The sequence below is a fragment of the Oncorhynchus mykiss genome, chromosome 3, assembly GCF_057628025.1.
Source record: "Oncorhynchus mykiss isolate SJ-2025 chromosome 3, ASM5762802v1, whole genome shotgun sequence".
NCBI lineage: Eukaryota > Metazoa > Chordata > Actinopteri > Salmoniformes > Salmonidae > Oncorhynchus > Oncorhynchus mykiss.
This window is the reverse complement of record NC_143024.1, coordinates 17,916,496-17,937,053: the sequence shown is the minus strand read 5'-3', so window position 1 is coordinate 17,937,053 and position 20,558 is coordinate 17,916,496. Positions and strand designations below refer to the sequence as shown.

The window sequence follows — 20,558 nt, the reverse complement described above, 5'->3', positions numbered from 1 at the left end:
ACACACACACACACACACACACACACACCTCTCTTGACTGTCTTTCTCCATTGTGTGTCTCTAGGTACTGACGTCCTTCACATCCCTGGAGCAGAGTGCCTATGCTAAAGCTGGAGCCGTGGCTGAGGAGGTGATCTCTTCTGTCAGAACAGTCTTCGCTTTCGGTGGACAACAGAAGGAGATAACCAGGTGTGTGTGAGAGAGAGAGCGGGGTAGAATGGAGACATTTTGCTAACGTTAAAGGAGCGGTAACTAAGGCAACAGACGGGTCACCAGGATAATGTTCCTAAAGGACTTGTTGCTGCTGTGAAGACCATTAGCCTGAGCAGTTAGTAGTTGTTATTATTGTTCTATAAGTGGATAGACCAGTCCACACCACTCTGTATAAAACCATCAGTGAGGAGGACAATTGGATTAGTGTGGTGTGTTTGTATATGTATACCATCTGTCTCTCTCTCTCTCTCTCTCTCTCTCTCTCTCTCATTCCCTATGTCTCTGTCTCTCTCTCTCTCTCTCGCTCTCTCATTCCCTCTGTTTTTTTCTCCCTCTTTCAATCCCTGTGCGTTTCTGTGTGTGTGTGTGTTGTTTTGTACCACAGGTACGAGAAAAACCTGGAGGATGCTAAGAACATGGGGATCCGTAAAGCCATCTCTGCTAACATCGCCATGGGCTTCACCTTCCTGATGATCTATCTGTCCTACGCTCTGTCCTTCTGGTACGGCAGCACACTCATCCTATCTGGAGAATACACCATTGGAACTGTCCTCACCGTGAGTACACACACACACACACACACACACACACACACACACACACACACACACACACACACACACACACACACACACACACACACAGAGATGTTTATTTGTGTCCTGTAGGTGTTCTTCACAGTGTTGATCGGGGCGTTTGCCATGGGACAGACTTCTCCTAATGTCCAGGCCTTCGCCAGTGCCCGGGGAGCGGCACACAAAGTCTACAACATCATCGACAATGTGAGACACACACACACACACACACACACACACACACCCTCTCCTCTCACACACACACACACACCCTCTACTCGCGCACACACACACACACACACACACACTCTCTACTCACACACACACACACACACTCTCTACTCACACACACACACACACACACCCTCTACTCACACACACACACACACACCCTCTACTCACACACACACACACACACCTCACACACTCTCACCTCACACACACACACACCCTCTCCTCACACACACACACACACACCCTCTCCTCTCTCACACACACACACACACACACACACACACCCTCTCACACACACACTCCCTCTCCTCACACACACACACACACACACACACACACCCTCTCCTCACACACACACACACACACACACACACACACACACCCTCTCCACACACACACACACACACACACACACACACACACCCTCTCCTCACACACACACACTCTTCACACACACACACACACACACCCTCTCCACACACACACACACACACACACACACACACTCTGGGCTGATCAGGGTTAACACAAAAAGCATCACTGTGGTTATAGCAGAATGGACTGTTCTTAGTTCACTGTGCATTTGTGAATGGTTCACGATTGTTAATGTTTCACGATGACTTGAGTTTACAACGCACAGTCAGACAGACAGAGCTGCTCTTACCATGCTTACATACAGTATATACACACTGGGGAGCGTGGTTGAATATGAATATCCTGACCATCAAAATGTTGGGTTGCAAAACTAACTTTTTACTATCAAGAGAAATCAAAGTTACATTCTTTGAACTCTCCCCCCAATCATACACACACACACTCACACACACAAACAAATACACACACACACACACACCAAAGACAAAAACAAGGGGAAACTGTGGAAGGGTGAGGTACCCAGGGGAACTTACATATTGTAAGATCTGAAAGAGCGAGAGAGAGACACACACACACACACTCCCTGGTACAGACACACAAACATACACACACACTGTAACAGACAGGCACACACACGTACTGTTCATGCTCTGTAACACAAAAACTTGTGTAAATAAACAGGGCTAAACTAACACGTAGATAAACCTGCCCTCTGGCTAACACTCTTTCTCCTATTGTCCCTCTGAGAGGGGAGAGAGAAGTGGGGGACTCATCGAGAGAGGGGAGAGAGAAGTGGGGGACTCATAGAGAGAGGGGGGAGAGAGGCGGGGGACTCATCGAGAGAGAGAGGTGGGGGACTCATCGAGAGAGGGGAGAGAGAGGCGGGGGACTCATCGAGAGAGGGGAGAGAGAGGCGGGGGACTCATCGAGAGAGGGGAGAGAGAGGTGGGGACTCATAGAGAGAGGGGAGAGAGCGGCAGGGGACTCATAGAGAGAGGGGAGAGAGCGGCAGGGGACTCATAGAGGGAGGGGAGAGAGGTGGGGCACTCATAGAGAGAGGGGAGAGAGAGGCAGGGGACTCATAGAGGGAGGGGAGAGAGGTGGGGGACTCATGGAGAGAGAGGCAGGGGACTCATAGAGGGAGGGGGGAGAGAGAGACGGGGGACTCATAGAGGGAGGGAGGTCTGATGGAAAGAAGGAGGGTGGTGGGAGGGGCGTAGAGAGCAGGAGGCACAGTCCCCAATCACCAATCACCACACTCCCACCAGAATCAAGCCTTTCTGATTCGGCCCACCATTTTAGCTGCGGGCTGCTCTGAATGGGGCCTTGAATTCCAGCTGGAATTACTGTCTACTTATATAATGTCTATGGTGTGAATGGGGAAACTGTTGGGACTCTGTAGAGTGCTTAACACACAGTAGAATAACACATCTTTCCCCACTGAGCAGTCAGGAATACAGGGAGTCTTCAGAAGGGGATGTTTATGCTGCTGTATAAACCAGGATACTCTTCTCACGCACCATATTGGTTGAAAAATAGTTACCGGCAGTACAATAGGCCTGTAGTATTTTATGGTATAATGTATGTTGTTTTCAGATGTTCTGAAAGAGCTGCAAAACCTGGACCCGTACAAATCAGCTGGGCTTGACAATCTGGACCCTCTATTTCTGAAACTATCCGCCGCCATTGTGGCAAACCTTATTACCAGCCTGTTCAACCTCTCTTTCATATTATCTGAGATCCCCAAGGATTGGAAAGCTGCCGCGAGTTCAGTGTGTCAAATCGGAGGGCATGTTGTCCGGTCCTCTGGCAGTCTCTATGGGGGTGCCACAGGGTTCAATTCTCGGGCCGACTCTTTTCTCTGTATATATCAATGATGTTGCTCTTGCTGCGGGCGATTCCCTGATCCACCTCTACGCAGACGACACCATTCTGTATACTTCTGGCCCTTCCTTGGACACTGTGCTATCTAACCTCCAAACAAGCTTCAATGCCATACAACACTCCTTCCGTGGCCTCCAACTGCTCTTAAACGCTAGTAAAACCAAATGCATGCTTTTCAACCGTTCGCTGCCTGCACCCGCACGCCCGACTAGCATCACCACCCTGGATGGTTCCGACCTAGAATATGTGGACATCTATAAGTACCTAGGTGTCTGGCTAGACTGTAAACTCTCCTTCCAGACTCATATCAAACATCTCCAATCTAAAATCAAATCTAGAGTCGGCTTTCTATTTCGCAACAAAGCCTCCTTCACTCACGCCGCCAAACTTACCCTAGTAAAACGGACTATCCTACCGATCCTCGACTTCGGCGATGTCATCTACAAAATAGCTTCCAATACCCTACTCAGCAAACTGGATGCAGTTTATCACAGTGCCATCCGTTTTGTTACTAAAGCACCTTATACCACCCACCACTGCGACCTGTATGCTCTAGTCGGCTGGCCCTCGCTACATATTCGTCGCCAGACCCACTGGCTCCGGGTCATCTACAAGTCCATGCTAGCTAAAGCTCCGCCTTATCTCAGTTCACTGGTCACGATGGCAACACCCACCCGTAGCACGCGCTCCAGCAGGTGTATCTCACTGGTCATCCCTAAAGCCAACACCTCATTTGGCCGCCTTTCCTTCAAGTTCTCTGCTGCCTGCGACTGGAACGAATTGCAAAAATCGCTGAAGTTGGAGACTATTATCTCCCTCACCAACTTTAAACATCTGCTATCTGAGCAGCTAACCGATCGCTGCAGCTGTAAATAGCCCACCCAATTTACCTACCTCATCCCCATATTGTTTTTATTTATTTACTTTGCTGTTCTTTTGCACACCAGTATCTCTATCTGCACATGACCATCTGATCATTTATCACTCCAGTGTTAATCTGCTAAATTGTAATTATTCACTCCTATGGCCTATTTATTGCCTACCTCCTCATGCCTTTTGCACACAATGTATATAGATTCTTTTTTTTCCTACTATGTTATTGACTTGTTTACTGTTTACTCCATGTGTAACTCTGTGTTGTTGTCTGTTCACACTGCTATGCTTTATCTTGGCCAGGTCGCATTTGTAAATGAGAACTTGTTCTCAACTAGCCTACCTGGTTAAATAAAGGGGTTCTCAACTAGCCTACCTGGTTAAATAAAGGGGTTCTCAACTAGCCTACCTGGTTAAATAAAGGTGTTCTCAACTAGCCTACCTGGTTAAATAAAGGGGTTCTCAACTAGCCTACCTGGTTAAATAAAGGTGTTCTCAACTAGCCTACCTGGTTAAATAAAGGTGTTCTCAACTAGCCTACCTGGTTAAATAAAAATGTGTCCAGTAATAGTATTAGTTGGTGACCTGCTTGAATGTTCACACCTACATGTTTATGTTCTAAGTCTCACTGCTGTTGTTGTTTGTCTGTTCAGAAACCCCACATCAACAGCTACTCAGACCACGGCTACAAGCCTGATGTCATCAAAGGAAACATAGAGTTTAACAACATCCATTTCACCTACCCCTCACGGCCCAACGTCAAAGTATGTGCTGCCTTCTTTACGTGTGCGTGTGTGTTGATGTCCAGTAGATGTTTGTAGATGTTAAACGGTGTGTTTCTGTGTGTGTCTCTTTGTAGGTGTTGAATGGAATGTCTCTGAGCGTGCGTAGTGGCCAGACCATAGCTCTGGTAGGCAGTAGTGGCTGTGGGAAGAGCACCACCGTTCAGCTGCTGCAGCGGTTCTATGATCCACAAGATGGATCAGTGAGTATCATGGAACACACACACACACACACACACACACACAGTATCTGTTTTGTAACAGAACCCTCTGTGTTCTGTAGGTGTTTGTAGATGGTCATGACGTGCGCTCCCTGAACGTGCGCTTCCTGAGAGAGATGATTGGCGTTGTCAGTCAGGAGCCCATCCTGTTTGCTACCACCATCGCTGAGAACATCCGCTACGGACGACCTGACGTCACACATCAGGAGATAGAACAGGCTGCTAGGGAGGCCAACGCCTACGACTTCATCATGACACTACCTGATGTATGTTACTCTGTCTGTCTGTTTGTCTGTCTGTCTCTGTCTGTCTGTCTCTGTCTGTCTGTCTGTCGTAGTGGTAGTACTATAATTAATTCTAGATAATGATTGATTACAGTATATTGATAATATTGTTTCTGTTGAGCAGAAGTTTGAGACTCTAGTGGGAGACAGAGGAACCCAGATGAGTGGAGGACAGAAACAGAGGATCGCTATCGCACGCGCTCTCGTACGCAACCCCAAGATCCTCTTGTTGGATGAGGCTACCTCAGCCCTCGACGCCGAGAGTGAGACCATCGTACAGGCTGCTTTGGACAAGGTAGAGAACACACACACACAGACACCCTTTGCACCAGTTTATCAACATCCACTAAACATTGCTATACCCCCCTCCTCCCTCCCTTTCACTCCTACTCCCTCCTCCCCCTCCCTCCCTCCCTCCCTCCCTCCCTCCCCCCTCCCTCCCCCCCTCCCTCCCTCACACCCACCCCCACCAGGTGAGACAGGGTCGTACTACCATCGTGGTGGCCCATCGTCTGTCTACTATCCGTAATGCTGATGTCATCGCAGGCTTCCAGAAGGGAGAGATCGTAGAGCTGGGAACACACAGCCAACTGATGGAAAAAGAAGGAGTCTACCACACACTGGTCACCATGCAGGTAACACACACACACACACACACACCCACCCCCTCCTCACACCCTCTTCACACATCTTGCATCTATGTCACCATTTAGGTAACAGCGTTATCAAAACAGTGTCACACACACGCCACATAACAAACAAATACACACATTTGACTCTATTCTATTATTATTATATTCTATTCTGTTGTGTTCTTCCAGACGTTTAAGAGTCCTGAGGAGGGCGAGGAGGCTGTGGAGGAGCAGGTTCTGGAGGAGAAGAGTCCATCAGTGACGCCGTTCTCAGAGACCACCCTCATCAGCAGGAAATCTACCAAGGGATCATCCTTCATCGGCTCAGAGAAAGGAGACAAGGACAAGACAGAGGTGGAAGAAAAGGTAAGGCTATGGAGCTAGAGGTACTAACTGGAATGGATATTCTCATTTTAATCCAGGATCAGTGGTGGACACACTGTGGGACATAATTGGTGTACCATTTGGAATGTTTCTGATGATCTCTCTCCTTCTTTTCTCTCTCTTTCTTCTCCCTCTCTTTCTCTCTCCTTCCTTTCTCTATTTTCTCTCTCTGTCTTCTCTCTCCTTCCTTTCTCTCTTTCTCTCTCGTTCTTCTTGCTCTCTGTCTTCACTCTCTCCTTCCTTTCTTTCTCTATCTCTCTCTTTCTCTCTCCTTCCTCTCTCTCTCTGTCTTCTCTATCTCTCTCTCTCTCATCCCAGGATGAGGAGATTCCTCCTGTGTCGTTTCTGAAGGTGTTGAAGCTGAACCTTCCTGAGTGGCCCTATATGGTGGTTGGTGTGATCTGTGCCACTATCAACGGGGGCATGCAGCCTTTCTTCGCTGTCATCTTCTCTAAAATCATCGCTGTATGTTAAATATCAGTTAATACCAGATATCATCATTCTATGTTTACTCATTTATTTCAGTTTATTCATCTTCACCCAAGTCGTTACTGTAAGTTGAATTAGTCATATTCTATCAAATAGCATCACCTCAGATGATCATGTTTGTGTTGTTGTCATGTTTCAGGTGTTTGCAGAGCAAGACCAGGAACTAGTTAGACAACGCTCCTCGTTCTACTCTATCATGTTCGCCCTCATTGGAGTCGTCTCCTTCATAACCATGTTTCTGCAGGTACGCACACACCTCACCTAATGCTAAATAATATGACGAATGAGTGACAGAATGTGGGAGGGGCTTAGGTTTGTATCTATCCTACAGCAGGTCAGTGGTCCCTTATGTATTTCTATTGATCGACAGCATCTTGAAGTTTTACTTACTATGACTGTGATATATGGTTTTCTTCTCTCCAGGGATTCTGTTTTGGGAAGGCCGGGGAGATTCTGACCATGAAGCTGAGACTGATGGCCTTTAAAGCCATGATGAGACAGGCAAGACAGTTTATTTAGGCTTATAGGGTGTTTTATAAAGGTGAGACAGTTTATTTAGGCTTATAGGGTGTTTAATAAAGGTAAGACAGTTTATTTAGGCTTATAGGGTGTTTTATAAAGGTGAGAGTTTATTTAGGCCTATAGAGTGTTTAATAAATGTGTTTATTTAGGCTTATAGGGTGTTTAATAAATGTGTTTATTTAGGCCTATAGAGTGTTTAATAAAGGTAAGACTGTGTATTTAGTCTTATATAGGTTATAGGGCTTATGGAGTGTTTATAAAGGCTCAAATAGGTTATAGACAATTTGAACATGTAACTCTCTTCGTTCTCCTGTAGGAGTTGGGCTGGTATGACAGTCACAAGAACAGTGTTGGAGCTCTCACCACTAGACTGGCTACAGACGCAGCACAAGTACAGGGGGTAAGTAGTAAGTACACACATGAACACACAACACACACACACACACTAACCCTCCCTCCCTCCCTCTCCAGGCTACAGGAGTGCGTTTGGCCACTCTGGCCCAGAACGTGGCTAACCTGGGCACCAGTCTGATCATCTCGTTTGTGTACGGCTGGCAGCTGACTCTTCTCATCCTGTGTGTGGTACCTGTCATGGCTGTAGCTGGAGGCATACAGATGAAGATGCTCTCTGGTCACGCTGTCAAAGACAAGAAAGAGCTAGAACAGGCTGGCAAGGTACACAACCACTCACACACACAGTCTTATTCACTCTCTTCATAGCTCCCAAAATTTGCAACAGTGAATATCTATACGTTCTATCTATACTTCTCTCGAGTCTAACCAGTGTGTGTGTGTCAGATTGCCACAGAGGCCATAGAGAACATCCGTACGGTGGCATCTCTCACCAGAGAGCAGAAGTTTGAGTCTCTGTACCAGGAGAACCTCATAGTGCCTTACAAGTACGTGTGCTACAAAGTTTACAATTTCCATTATAAAAAGTCCTAGTCACTGCTGTGTTTTTAATGTGTCAACAGTGTCAGTCTTGTAAATGTACTATATTACTTTTGTTTATGTAATCACCCCTCTCTTTAATCTCTCTCTCTTCCTCTGTAGGAACTCTCAGAAGAAGGCCCATGTGTATGGCATCACATTCTCCTTCTCTCAGGCCATGATCTACTTTGCCTATGCAGGCTGCTTCCGCTTCGGAGCCTGGCTCATAGAGGAAGGCATCATGACCTTTGAAAATGTCTTCCTGTGAGTACAGCAGCTACCTTTGATTGGATTAATTCAGTCATGTGTCCATGTTCACAACTGTCCTTATAGCCTTTTCCTATGTGACTCAAAGGCCATGTTGGAACGACTCAATTGCTTCCCTAATATTGGTTCTTGGTGGACACAGGAACAGTAGTGTGCCGATTTGTGTATACATTGTACAATACAGCTCAGGTACAGTAGTGGAGGATGTGTGTGTACATTGTACAGCTCAGGTATAGTAGAACACACCCCGGCCCAGCTCATCTAGGCCTGACAGGAATGTCCAGTATTACAGTGGTCAAAGGTGGTTGTGGTTAATCATTACCTAACTGGGAAGTGTGTTGGAGGTCAATGCTGATCTAGGGACTCATCACCGTAGCAACAATGGCCATATAGCCATGACATGTCTAACATGTAACCCATAGAAATGGATGTTATAGAGTAGATATCACGACTAAAGGCTTAGATAACATTTTATTTTAAAAGTCAGTCATAACACTGTCATAACAGCAACATAACGTCTGTCATAAACAGATGTTACTATTGTCATTTTAAAGCTGCAATATGCAACTTTTTTGGGTGACCCAAGTTCCAGATCTGTCATTCTCATTGAAAGCAAGTCTAAGAAGCGGTAGATCTGTTCTATTTTCTCTATTTCTATGCATTCATTTTTTTAAATTTAGTTTTTGCTTCATTTACTTAAGTTTTTTTTTTTTTTACACCAGCTTCTAACAGCTGAAAATACCATATTTTGAGTTATTGAAGATATATTTCACAGAGGTTTAGATCGTACAATGATTCTCTACTACTTGTTTTGTCACATAAACTAAAATTAGACAAACTATTAGAATTTTAGCAACCAGGAAATGGCAGAGCGATTTCCTACATATTGCACCTTTAAGTGTCATGCGGTTGTATTATTTCACTTTCAATGTGAAGTTCAAATAACTCTGGCATGACTTCAAGATAATTTAAGTTTAACCTAAATTAGACTTTAGTGAGCTTGATACAATAGTTTCCGAGCTTGATACACTGTTTTAGCATTTGTGACGCAAAACCAATGCACATTTTTTCATGCTTCATGTCCAAATCATAGCATCTTAAATTGATTGTGTAACTCGATGCAGTTATTTATCGCTTTTCATTACAGTGTTATCTCAATGCTCTACATGGGCAAATAATTTGAATCAAGGCAGGAAATAGCAAAAGTAGGCTAGGTGCTGAAATACTTTTCAGATTAGGACTATGAGGAAGATAGTCTGTAGAAATGTATTTTAAAGGCTCCAATTGATGTAGCGGCTCTCAGATGGTCAGGGAGAGCATTCCATAGGCGAGGGGCATCGGAGCAGGGGACGTGCCCTGGGGACTTGAAGTGGTGATTTGGACATTGATTTGAACATGGAGCTCGTAAATATAATATCGGTAACATTGACTTGCATTGGATTTGTGCCACGAATGCTAAAATGTTACCATTTGGAAACAGTGGCCGGGTAAACAAAACCAAAGCAGCCCATAGACTGCTTACAGGGTAAGGAAACCAATATGTCATTTTGAACTTTGGGTGAACTATCCCTTTAAGATACATGTTAGATAGAGAGAAACCTGTTCTCTCTGTCTCGCTCTCCAGGGTGATCTCTGCAGTGTGAACTGTCTCTTTAAGATACATTATATATACACTGCTCAAAAAAATAAAGGGAACACTTAAACAACACAATGTAACTCCAAGTCAATCACACTTCTGTGAAATCAAACTGTCCACTTAGGAAGCAACACTGATTGACAATACATTTCACATGCTGTTGTGCAAATGGAATAGACAACAGGTGGAAATTATAGGCAATTAGCAAGACACCCCCAATAAAGGAGTGGTTCTGCAGGTGGTGATCACAGACCACTTATCAGTTCCTATGCTTCCTAGCTGATGTTTTGGTCACTTTTGAATGCTGGCAGTGCTTTCACTCTAGTGGTAGCATGAGACAGTCTACAACCCACACAAGTGGCTCAGGTAGTGCAGCTCATCCAGAATGGCACATCAATGCGAGCTGTGGCAAGAAGGTTTGCTGTGTCTGTCAGCGTAGTGTCCAGAGCATGGAGGCGCTACCAGGAGACAGGCCAGTACATCAGGAGACGTGGAGAAGGCCGTAGGAGGGCAACAACCCAGCAGCAGGACCGCTACCTCCGCCTTTGTACAAGGAGGAGCAGGAGGAGCACTGCCAGAGCCCTGCAAAATGACCTCCAGCAGGCCACAAATGTGCATGTGTCTGCTCAAATAGTCAGAAACAGACTCCATGAGGGTGGTATGAGGGCCCAACGTCCACAGGTGGGGGTTGTGCTTACAGCCCAACACCGTGCAGGACGTTTGGCATTTGCCAGAGAACACCAAGATTGGCAAATTCGCCACTGGCGCCCTGTGCTCTTCACAGATGAAAGCAGGTTCACACTGAGCACATGTGACAGACGTGACAGAGTCTGGAGACGCCGTGGAGAACGTTCTGCTGCCTGCAACATCCTCCAGCATGACCGGTTTGGCGGTGGGTCAGTCATGGTGTGGGGTGGCATTTCTTTGGGGGTCCGCACAGCCCTCCATGTGCTCGCCAGAGGTAGCCTGACTGCCATTAGGTACCGAGATGAGATCCTCAGACCCCTTGTGAGACCATATGCTGGTGTGGTTGGCCCTGGGTTCCTCCTAATGCAAGACAATGCTAGACCTCATGTGGCTGGAGTGTGTCAGCAGTTCCTGCAAGAGGAAGGCATTGATGCTATGGACTGGCCAGCCCGTTCCCCAGACCTGAATCCAATTGAGCACATCTGGGACATCATGTCTCGCTCCGTTGCACCACAGACTGTCCAGGAGTTGGCGGATGCTTTAGTCCAGGTCTGGGAGGAGATCCCTCAGAAGACCATCCGCCACCTCATCAGGAGCATGCCCAGGCGTTGTAGGGAGGTCATACAGACACATGGAGCCCTACTGAGCCTCATTTTGACTTGTTTTAAGGACATTACATCAAAGTTGGATCAGCCTGTAGTGTGGTTTTCCACTTTAATTTTGAGTGTGACTCCAAATCCAGACCTCCATGGGTTGATCAATTTGATTTCCATTGATAATTTTTGTGTGATTTTGTTGTCAACACATTCAACTATGTACAGAAAAAAGTATTTAATAAAAATATTTCATTCATTCAGATCTGGGATGTGTTATTCCCTTACTTTTGTACACTGCTCAAAAAAAGTATGTGGACACCCCTTCAAATGAGTGGATTTGGCTATTTTAGCCACACCCATTGCTGACAGGTTTATAAAATCGAGCACAAACCATGCAATCTCAATAGAAATATTGGCTGTAGAACGGCCTTACTGAAAAGCTCAGTGACTTTCAACATGGCACCGTCATAGGAGGCCATCTTTCCAACAAGTCAGTTCGTCAAATTTCTGCCCTGCTAGAGCTGCCCCAGTCAACTGTAAGTGCTGTTATTGTAAAGTGGAAACGTTTAGGAGCAACAACGGCTCTGCTGCGAAGTGGTAGGCCAGTGGTAGGCCAAGCTCACAGAATGGAACCGCCGAGTGGAACCGCAAAATCGTTTGTCCTCGGTTACAACCCTCACTACCGAGTTCCAAACTGCCTCTGGAAGCAACGTCAGCACAATAACTGTTCGTCAGGAGCTTCATAAAATGGGTTTCCATAGCTGAGCAGCCGCACACAAGCCTAAGATCACCATGCACAATGCCAAGCGTCGGCTGGAGTGGTGTAAAGCTCACCACCATTGGACTCTGGAGTAGTGGAAAATCGTTCTCTTGAGTGTTGAATCACGCTTCACCATCTGGCAGTCCGGGTTTGGCAGATACCAGGAGAATGCTACCTGCCCCAATGCAGGAATAATGGCCTGGAGTTGTTTTTCATGGTTCGGGCTAGGCCCCTTAGTTCCAGTGAAGGGAAATCTTAACGCTACAGCATACAATGACATTCTAGAAGATTCTGTTCTTCCAAATTTGTGGCAACAGTTTGAGGAAGGCCATTTCCTGTTTCAGCATGACAATGCCCCCGTGCACAAATTGAGGTCCATACAGAAATGGTTGGTCGAGAACAGTGTGGAGGAACTTGACTGGCCTGCACAGAGCCCTGACCTCAACCCCATCGAACACCTATGGGATGAATTGGAACGCCATTGGGTCATGTGATGGTTACAAGCTTAAAAAACGTATTTGGCACTATATAGAACCATTTGTTTTTAGTGTATAACCTGTTCTCTGTCTCGTTCTCTCTCCAGGGTGATCTCTGCAGTATGAACTATCCCTTTCAGATACATGTTAGATCGTAACCTGTTCTCTGTCTCTCTCTCTAAAGGGTGATCTCTGCAGTGCTGTACGGAGCCATGGCAGTAGGAGAGGCCAACTCCTTCACGCCTAACTATGCCAAAGCCAAGATATCAGCATCTCACCTTATGTTCCTTATCAACAGAGAACCTGCCATAGACAACTGCTCACAGGAGGGAGAAACACTGGTACACGCACACACACACACACACACACACACACCACATCACACCCAGTGGCTATCACAGTGGAGAGTTGTGGAGTGATTGTATAGTACATGCCAGGAGATTATTTCATGAAAGGATGTTCTTCTGCCTCCCTCTCTTCCCTCCAGGACCACTTTGATGGTAACGTACGTTTCCAGGGGGTGAGGTTCAACTACCCGTCCCGTCCAGACCTTGCTGTCCTGCAGGGACTGGAGCTGAAGGTGCAGAAGGGCCAGACTCTAGCCCTGGTGGGCAGCAGTGGCTGTGGGAAGAGTACGACCATACAATTACTGGAGAGGTTCTACGACCCACTACAGGGCACAGTGGTGAGTACACACACACACACGTTATGTTCCTCTATCCTCGTGGGGACCTACAATTAATTTCCATTCAAAACCCTATTTTCCCTAACTCCTAACCCTTACCATAATCTGAACCCAAACCTAACTCCTAACACTAATTGTAACCCTAAACCTAACCCCTAAATTTAAAATAGCCTTTGTCCTGATGGGGATGTGGGAAATGTCCCATGAGGGAGAATTTTTGTTTTACTATCCTTATGGGGACTTTTGGGCATTTTTAGGTCCCCACAAGGATAAAAGACCCAACCTACACACACAAACGTTTTCACACATGTGTATACACACATTGATTATTAAAGCTATATGTACTGTATGTTTAATGACCACTGTCACCAGTCAGACAGTGAGATATTTGCTGGAATTTTTATATGCAAAAATACATGAAACATAGAGCCCGCATGTGTCTCCATGTGTGACTGTGTAGATATTCTCCTACTAAAACACGGTTCTATAATTACTGATTGACAGGCCAGGATGTTGACACTGTTGCTTCATAATGCTCTACTATACTGGCTCTACTGTACTGAGACCTTGTGGGTTATGATCCTGCTCAAAGTGCATTTGTGTGTTCATGTGGAGGTTATTGCCCTGCTAAGGGCACTGATAAAATGACAAACACTAGAGGATTATCCAACTTTGATGTTAACTCTTCCTTCTGCTCTTCTTCCTCAGATGTTGGACAACAGTGATGCTAAGAAGCTGAACATCCATTGGCTGAGGGCCCAGATGGGCATCGTATCCCAGGAGCCCGTGCTGTTTGACTGTAGTCTGGCAGAGAACATCGCCTACGGAGACAACACACGCAAAGTTACCATGGAGGAGATCCAGAGTGCTGCTAAAGCTGCCAACATACACAGCTTCATAGACGACCTGCCTCAGGTACACACTAATACTACTACTGTCACCACTACTACTACTACCACCAATACTACTACTGTCACCAAAACTACTATTACCACCAATACTACTACTGTCACCACTACTACTACTACCACCAATACTACTACTGTCACCAAAACTACTATTACCACCAATACTACTACTGTCACCACTAATACTACTACTGTCACCAATACTACTACTACTACTACAACCACCAATACGACTACTGTCACCACTACTACTACTACTATTGTCACCAATACTACTACTACTACAACCACCAATACGACTACTGTCACCACTACTACTACTACTAATGTCACCAATACTACTACTACTACAACCACCAATACGACTACTATTACCACCAATACTACTACTGTCACCACTACTACTACTACTGTCACCAATACTACTACTACCACCAATACTACTACTACCACCAATACTACTACTACCACCAGTACTACTACTACTACTACTACTACCACCAGTACTACTACTACTACTACTACCACCAGTACTAATACTACCACCAGTACTACTACTACTACTACCACCAATACTACTACTACTACTACCACCAATACTACTACGACTTCCACCAATACTACTAATGTCACCACTACTACTACTATTACCACTACTACTACTACTGTCACCAATACTACTACTACTACCACCAATACTACTACTACTACTACCAATACTACTACTACTACTACCACCAATACTACTACTACTACTACCACCAATACGACTACTGTCACCACTACTACTACTGTCACCACTACTACTACCACCAATACGACTACTGTCACCTCTACTACGACTACTACTGTCACCACTTCTACTACTACCACCAATACGACTACTGTCACCACTACTACTATTACCACCAATACTACTACTGTCACCACTACTACTACTACTACTACTACTGTCACCACTACTACTACTACTACTACCACCAATACTACTACTACTACTACTACTACTGTCGCCACTACTACTACTACCACCAATACGACTACTGTCACCACTACTACTATTACCACCAATACTACTACTGTCACCACTACTACTACTACTGTCACCACTACTACTACTACTGTCACCAATACTACTACTACTGTCACCACTACTACTACTGTCACCACTACTACTACTACTACTACTACCACCAATACTACTACTACTACCACCAATACTACTACTACTACCACCAATACTACTACTACTACTACCACCACTACTACTACTACTACTACCACTACTACTACTACTACTACTACTACTACCACCAGTACTACTACTACTACCACCAGTACTACTACTACTACCACAAGTACTACTACTACTACCACCAGTACTACTACTACTACTACTACTACTACTACTACTACTACTACCACCAGTACTACTACTACTACTACTACCACCAATACTACTACTACTACTACCACCAATACTACCACCAATACTACCAATACTACTACTACTACCACCAATACTACTACTACTACTACTACTACTACCAATACTACTACTACCACCAATACTACTACTACTACCAATACTACTACTACTACTACCAATACTACTACTACTACCACCAATACTACTACTACTACCACCAATACTACTACTACTACCACCAATACGACTACTGTCACCACTACTACTACTACTACCACCAATACTACTACTGTCACCACTACTACTACCACCAATACGACTACTGTCACCACCACTACTACTACTACTACTACTACTACTACTGTCACCAATACTACTACTACTACTACTACCACCAATACGACTACTGTCACCACTACTACTACTACTACTACTACTGTCACCAATACTACTACTACTACCACCAATACGACTACTGTCACCACTACTACTACTACCACCAATACGACTACTGTCACCACTACTACTACTACTACTACCACCAATACTACTACTACTACTACCACCAATACTACTACTACTACTACCACCAATACTACTACTACTACTACCACCAATACTACTACTACTACTACCACCAATACTACTACTACTACTACTACCACCAGTACTACTACTACTACCACCAGTACTACTACTACTACCACCAGTACTACTACTACTACTACTACTACTACTACCAGTACTACTACTACCACCAGTACTACTACTACCACCAGTACTACTACTACTACTACTACTACTACTACCACCAGTACTACTACTACTACTACTACCACCAATACTACTACTACTACTACCACCAATACTACTACTACCACCAATACTACCACCAATACTACCAATACTACTACTACTACCACCAATACTACTACTACTACTACTACCAATACTACTACTACCATCAATACTACTACTACTACCAATACTACTACTACTACCACCAATACTACTACTACTACCACCAATACTACTACTACTACCACCAATACGACTACTGTCACCACTACTACTACTACTACCACCAATACTACTACTGTCACCACTACTACTACCACCAATACGACTACTGTCACCACTACTACTACTACTGTCACCAATACTACTACTACTACTACCACCAATACGACTACTGTCACCACTACTACTACTACCACCAATACGACTACTGTCACCACTACTACTATTACCACCAATACTACTACTGTCACCACTACTACTACTACTGTCACCAATACTACTACTACTACCACCAATACTACTACTACTACCAATACTACTACTACTACCACCAATACTACTACTACTACTACTACCACCAATACGACTACTGTCACCACTACTACTACTACCACCAATACTACTACTGTCACCACTACTACTACCACCAATACGACTACTGTCACCACTACTACGACTACTACTGTCACCACTTCTACTACTACCACCAATACGACTACTGTCACCACTACTACTATTACCACCAATACTACTACTGTCACCACTACTACTACTACTACTGTCACCAATACTACTACTACTACTGTCACCACTACTACTACTACTACTACCACCAATACTACTACTACTACTACCACCAATACTACTACTACTACTACTACCACCAATACTACTAATACTACCACCAGTACTACTACTACTACCACCAGTACTACTACTACTACTACTACCACCAGTACTACTACTACTACTACTACTACCACCAGTACTACTACTACTACTACCACTACTACTACCACCAATACTACTACTACTACTACTACTACTACTACCACCAATACTACCAATACTACTACTACTACTACCACCAATACTACTACTACTACTACCACCAATACTACTACTACTACTACTACCAATACTACTACTACTACTACTACCAATACTACTACTACTACTACTACCACCAATACTACTACTACTACTACTACCAATACTACTACTACTACTACCACCAATACGACTACTGTCACCACTACTACTACTACTACCACCAATACTACTACTGTCACCACTACTACTACTACTACTACTACTGTCACCAATACTACTACTACTACTACCACCAATACGACTACTGTCACCACTACTACTACTACCACCAATACGACTACTGTCACCACTACTACTACTACTGTCACCAATACTACTACTACTACTGTCACCACTACTACTACTACTATTACTACTGTCACCAATACTACTACTACTGTCACCACTACTACTACTACTGTCACCAATACTACTATTACTATTACTACTACTACTGTCACCACTACTACTATTGCTACTACTGTCACCAATACCACTACTACTATTGCTACTACTGTCACCAATTCTACTGTACTACTACTGTCACTAATACTACTACTGTCACCAATACTACTACTACTACTACTACTACTACTACTGCTAATACTACTACTACTGCTAATACTACTGTAAGCATCTTCTGCTTTTGTAAGTTTGGTTTCTTGAGATCTCTACATCAGCACCAATACCTTAATAGTGGCTGCATGGTCAGATAACCACAGACAGACTGATAGTGGTATCAGCTTCTCTCAGATGCCGTGCCAGAGATAACACTGCAGGTCATTACTGGAGTAATTTCGGCTTAGTGCTGTTCCCTGTGTAAGGGTGTAAGGTCTTTCACTCTGAGGGCTTACCACCTGTAGGACTGAAAGAAGTTATGAGCTGGTTTCACACACAGATTAAGCCTAGTCCCAGACTAAAAATAGATTTTAAATGGCCTACGTGTGTTAGTCCCGGTCTAGTTTTAGGCTGGGATTTGATGCAAGGCGCATTATAGAGCACTACACAGCCAACAATACGCCTTTCAAATACATTTTCCCCAGATGTTCACGGAGATCGCGTTCATGGGAAACACTGCGCATGTCAGCTCAATCGTCAATTGAATCCCGGCCTTAATCTGTGTCCGTAAAACCAGCCCTAGGAGTTGTCATGTGTGAGATGACGAGCATAACCTCTTTCTTTCCCTCCATCTCATCTTCCCTCCATCTCCCTGAGTAGAAGTATGACACCCAAGCTGGTGACAAGGGGACCCAGTTGTCAGGAGGGCAGAAGCAGCGTATAGCCATTGCAAGAGCCATCCTCCGCAACCCCAAAGTCCTGCTGCTGGATGAGGCCACCTCCGCACTGGACACAGAGAGCGAGAGGGTGTGTGTGTGTGTGTTTGTGTTCTGCTGAACTATATATATATATATATACAGTTGAAGTCAGAAGTTTACATACACCTTATCCAAATACATTTAAACTTAGTTTTTCACAATTCCTGACATTTAATCATAGTAAAAAGTCCCTGTTTTAGGTCAGTTAGGATCACCACTTCATTTTAAGAATGTGAAATGTCAGAATAATAGTGGAGAATTATTTATTTCTGCTTTTATTTCTTTCATCACATTCCCAGTGGGTCAGAAGTTTACATACACTCAATTAGTATTTGGTAGCATTGCCTTTAAATAGTTTATCTTGGGTTAAACGTTTCGGGTAGCCTTCCACAAGCTTCCCACAATAAGTTGGGTGAATTTTTGCCCATTCCTCCTGACAGTGCTGGTGTAACTGAGTCAGGTTTGTAGGCCTCCTTGCCTACACACTTTATCAGTTCTGCCCACACATTTTCTATAGGATTGAAGTCAGGGCTTTGTGATGACCACTCCAATACCTTGACTTTGTTGTCCTTAAGCCATTTTGCCACAACTTTGGAAGTATGCTTGAGGTCATTGTCCATTTGGAAGACCCATTTGCGACCAAGCTTTAACTTCCTGACTGATGTCTTGAAATGTTGCTTCAATATATGCACATAATTTTCCTGCCTCATGATGCCATCTATTTTGTGAAGTGCACCAGTCCCTCCTGCACCAAAGAACCCCCACAACATGATGCTGCCACCCTCGTGCTTCACGGTTTGGATGGTGTTCTTCGGCTTGCACCCTTTTTCCTCCAAACATAACGATGGTCATTAAGGCCAAAACAGTTATATTTTTGTTTCATCAGACCAGAGGACATTTCACCAAAAAGTACGATATTTGTCCCCATGTGCAGTTGCAAACGGTAGTCTGGCTTTTTTATGACGGTTTTGAAGCAGTGGCTTCTTCCTTGCTGAGCAGCCTTTCAGGTTATGTCGATATAGGACTCGTTTTACTGTGGATATATATACTTTTGTACCGGTTTCCTCCATCTTCACAAGATCCTTTGCTGTTGTTCTGTTGTTCTGCACTTTTCGCACCAAAGTACGTTCATCTCTAAGAGACAGAACGCGTCTCCTTCCTGAGCGGTATGACGGCTGCCTGGTCCCATGGTGTTTATACTTCTGTACTATTGTTTGTTTAGATGAACATGGTACCTTCAGGAGTTTTGAAATTGCTCCCAAGGATGAACCAGACTTGTGGAAGTCTACAATTTTTTTTCTGAGGTCTTGGCTGATTTCTTTTCATTTTCCCATGATGTCAAGCAAAGAGGCACTGAGTTTGAAGGTAGGCCTTGAAATACATCCACAGGTACAACTCCAATTGACTGAAATGATGTCAATTAGCCATGATGTCAATTAGTCAGAAGCTTCTAAAGCCATGACGTAATTTTCAGGAATTTTCCAAGCTGTTTAAAGGCACAGTCAAC

The 20,558-nt window shown here is 44.5% G+C and overlaps 1 protein-coding gene across 5 annotated transcripts in view; it reads left to right on the top strand.

Moving 5' to 3' along the window:
* The window catches only part of LOC110507788 (ATP-dependent translocase ABCB1), a 32,548-nt gene that overhangs the window by 9,479 nt on the left and 2,511 nt on the right, over positions 1–20,558 (top strand). For 4 of the 5 annotated variants that reach the window (XM_090223280.1, XM_036967168.2, XM_036967169.2 and 1 more), the window contains 20 exons: positions 65–189; positions 599–770; positions 882–995; positions 4,808–4,918; positions 5,014–5,139; positions 5,220–5,423; positions 5,566–5,736; positions 5,915–6,076; positions 6,263–6,439; positions 6,776–6,922; positions 7,086–7,190; positions 7,370–7,447; positions 7,785–7,868; positions 7,940–8,143; positions 8,267–8,367; positions 8,522–8,662; positions 13,005–13,161; positions 13,308–13,505; positions 14,214–14,420; positions 18,954–19,100. In XM_090223280.1, coding sequence (XP_090079406.1) covers positions 65–189; positions 599–770; positions 882–995; positions 4,808–4,918; positions 5,014–5,139; positions 5,220–5,423; positions 5,566–5,736; positions 5,915–6,076; positions 6,263–6,439; positions 6,776–6,922; positions 7,086–7,190; positions 7,370–7,447; positions 7,785–7,868; positions 7,940–8,143; positions 8,267–8,367; positions 8,522–8,662; positions 13,005–13,161; positions 13,308–13,505; positions 14,214–14,420; positions 18,954–19,100 — 2,931 coding nt within the window. Of the gene's footprint in view, positions 1–64; positions 190–598; positions 771–881; positions 996–4,807; positions 4,919–5,013; positions 5,140–5,219; positions 5,424–5,565; positions 5,737–5,914; positions 6,077–6,262; positions 6,440–6,775; positions 6,923–7,085; positions 7,191–7,369; positions 7,448–7,784; positions 7,869–7,939; positions 8,144–8,266; positions 8,368–8,521; positions 8,663–10,289; positions 10,447–13,004; positions 13,162–13,307; positions 13,506–14,213; positions 14,421–18,953; positions 19,101–20,558 lie in introns of those variants that run through there. The other variant, XM_090223291.1, reaches the window with a different exon arrangement.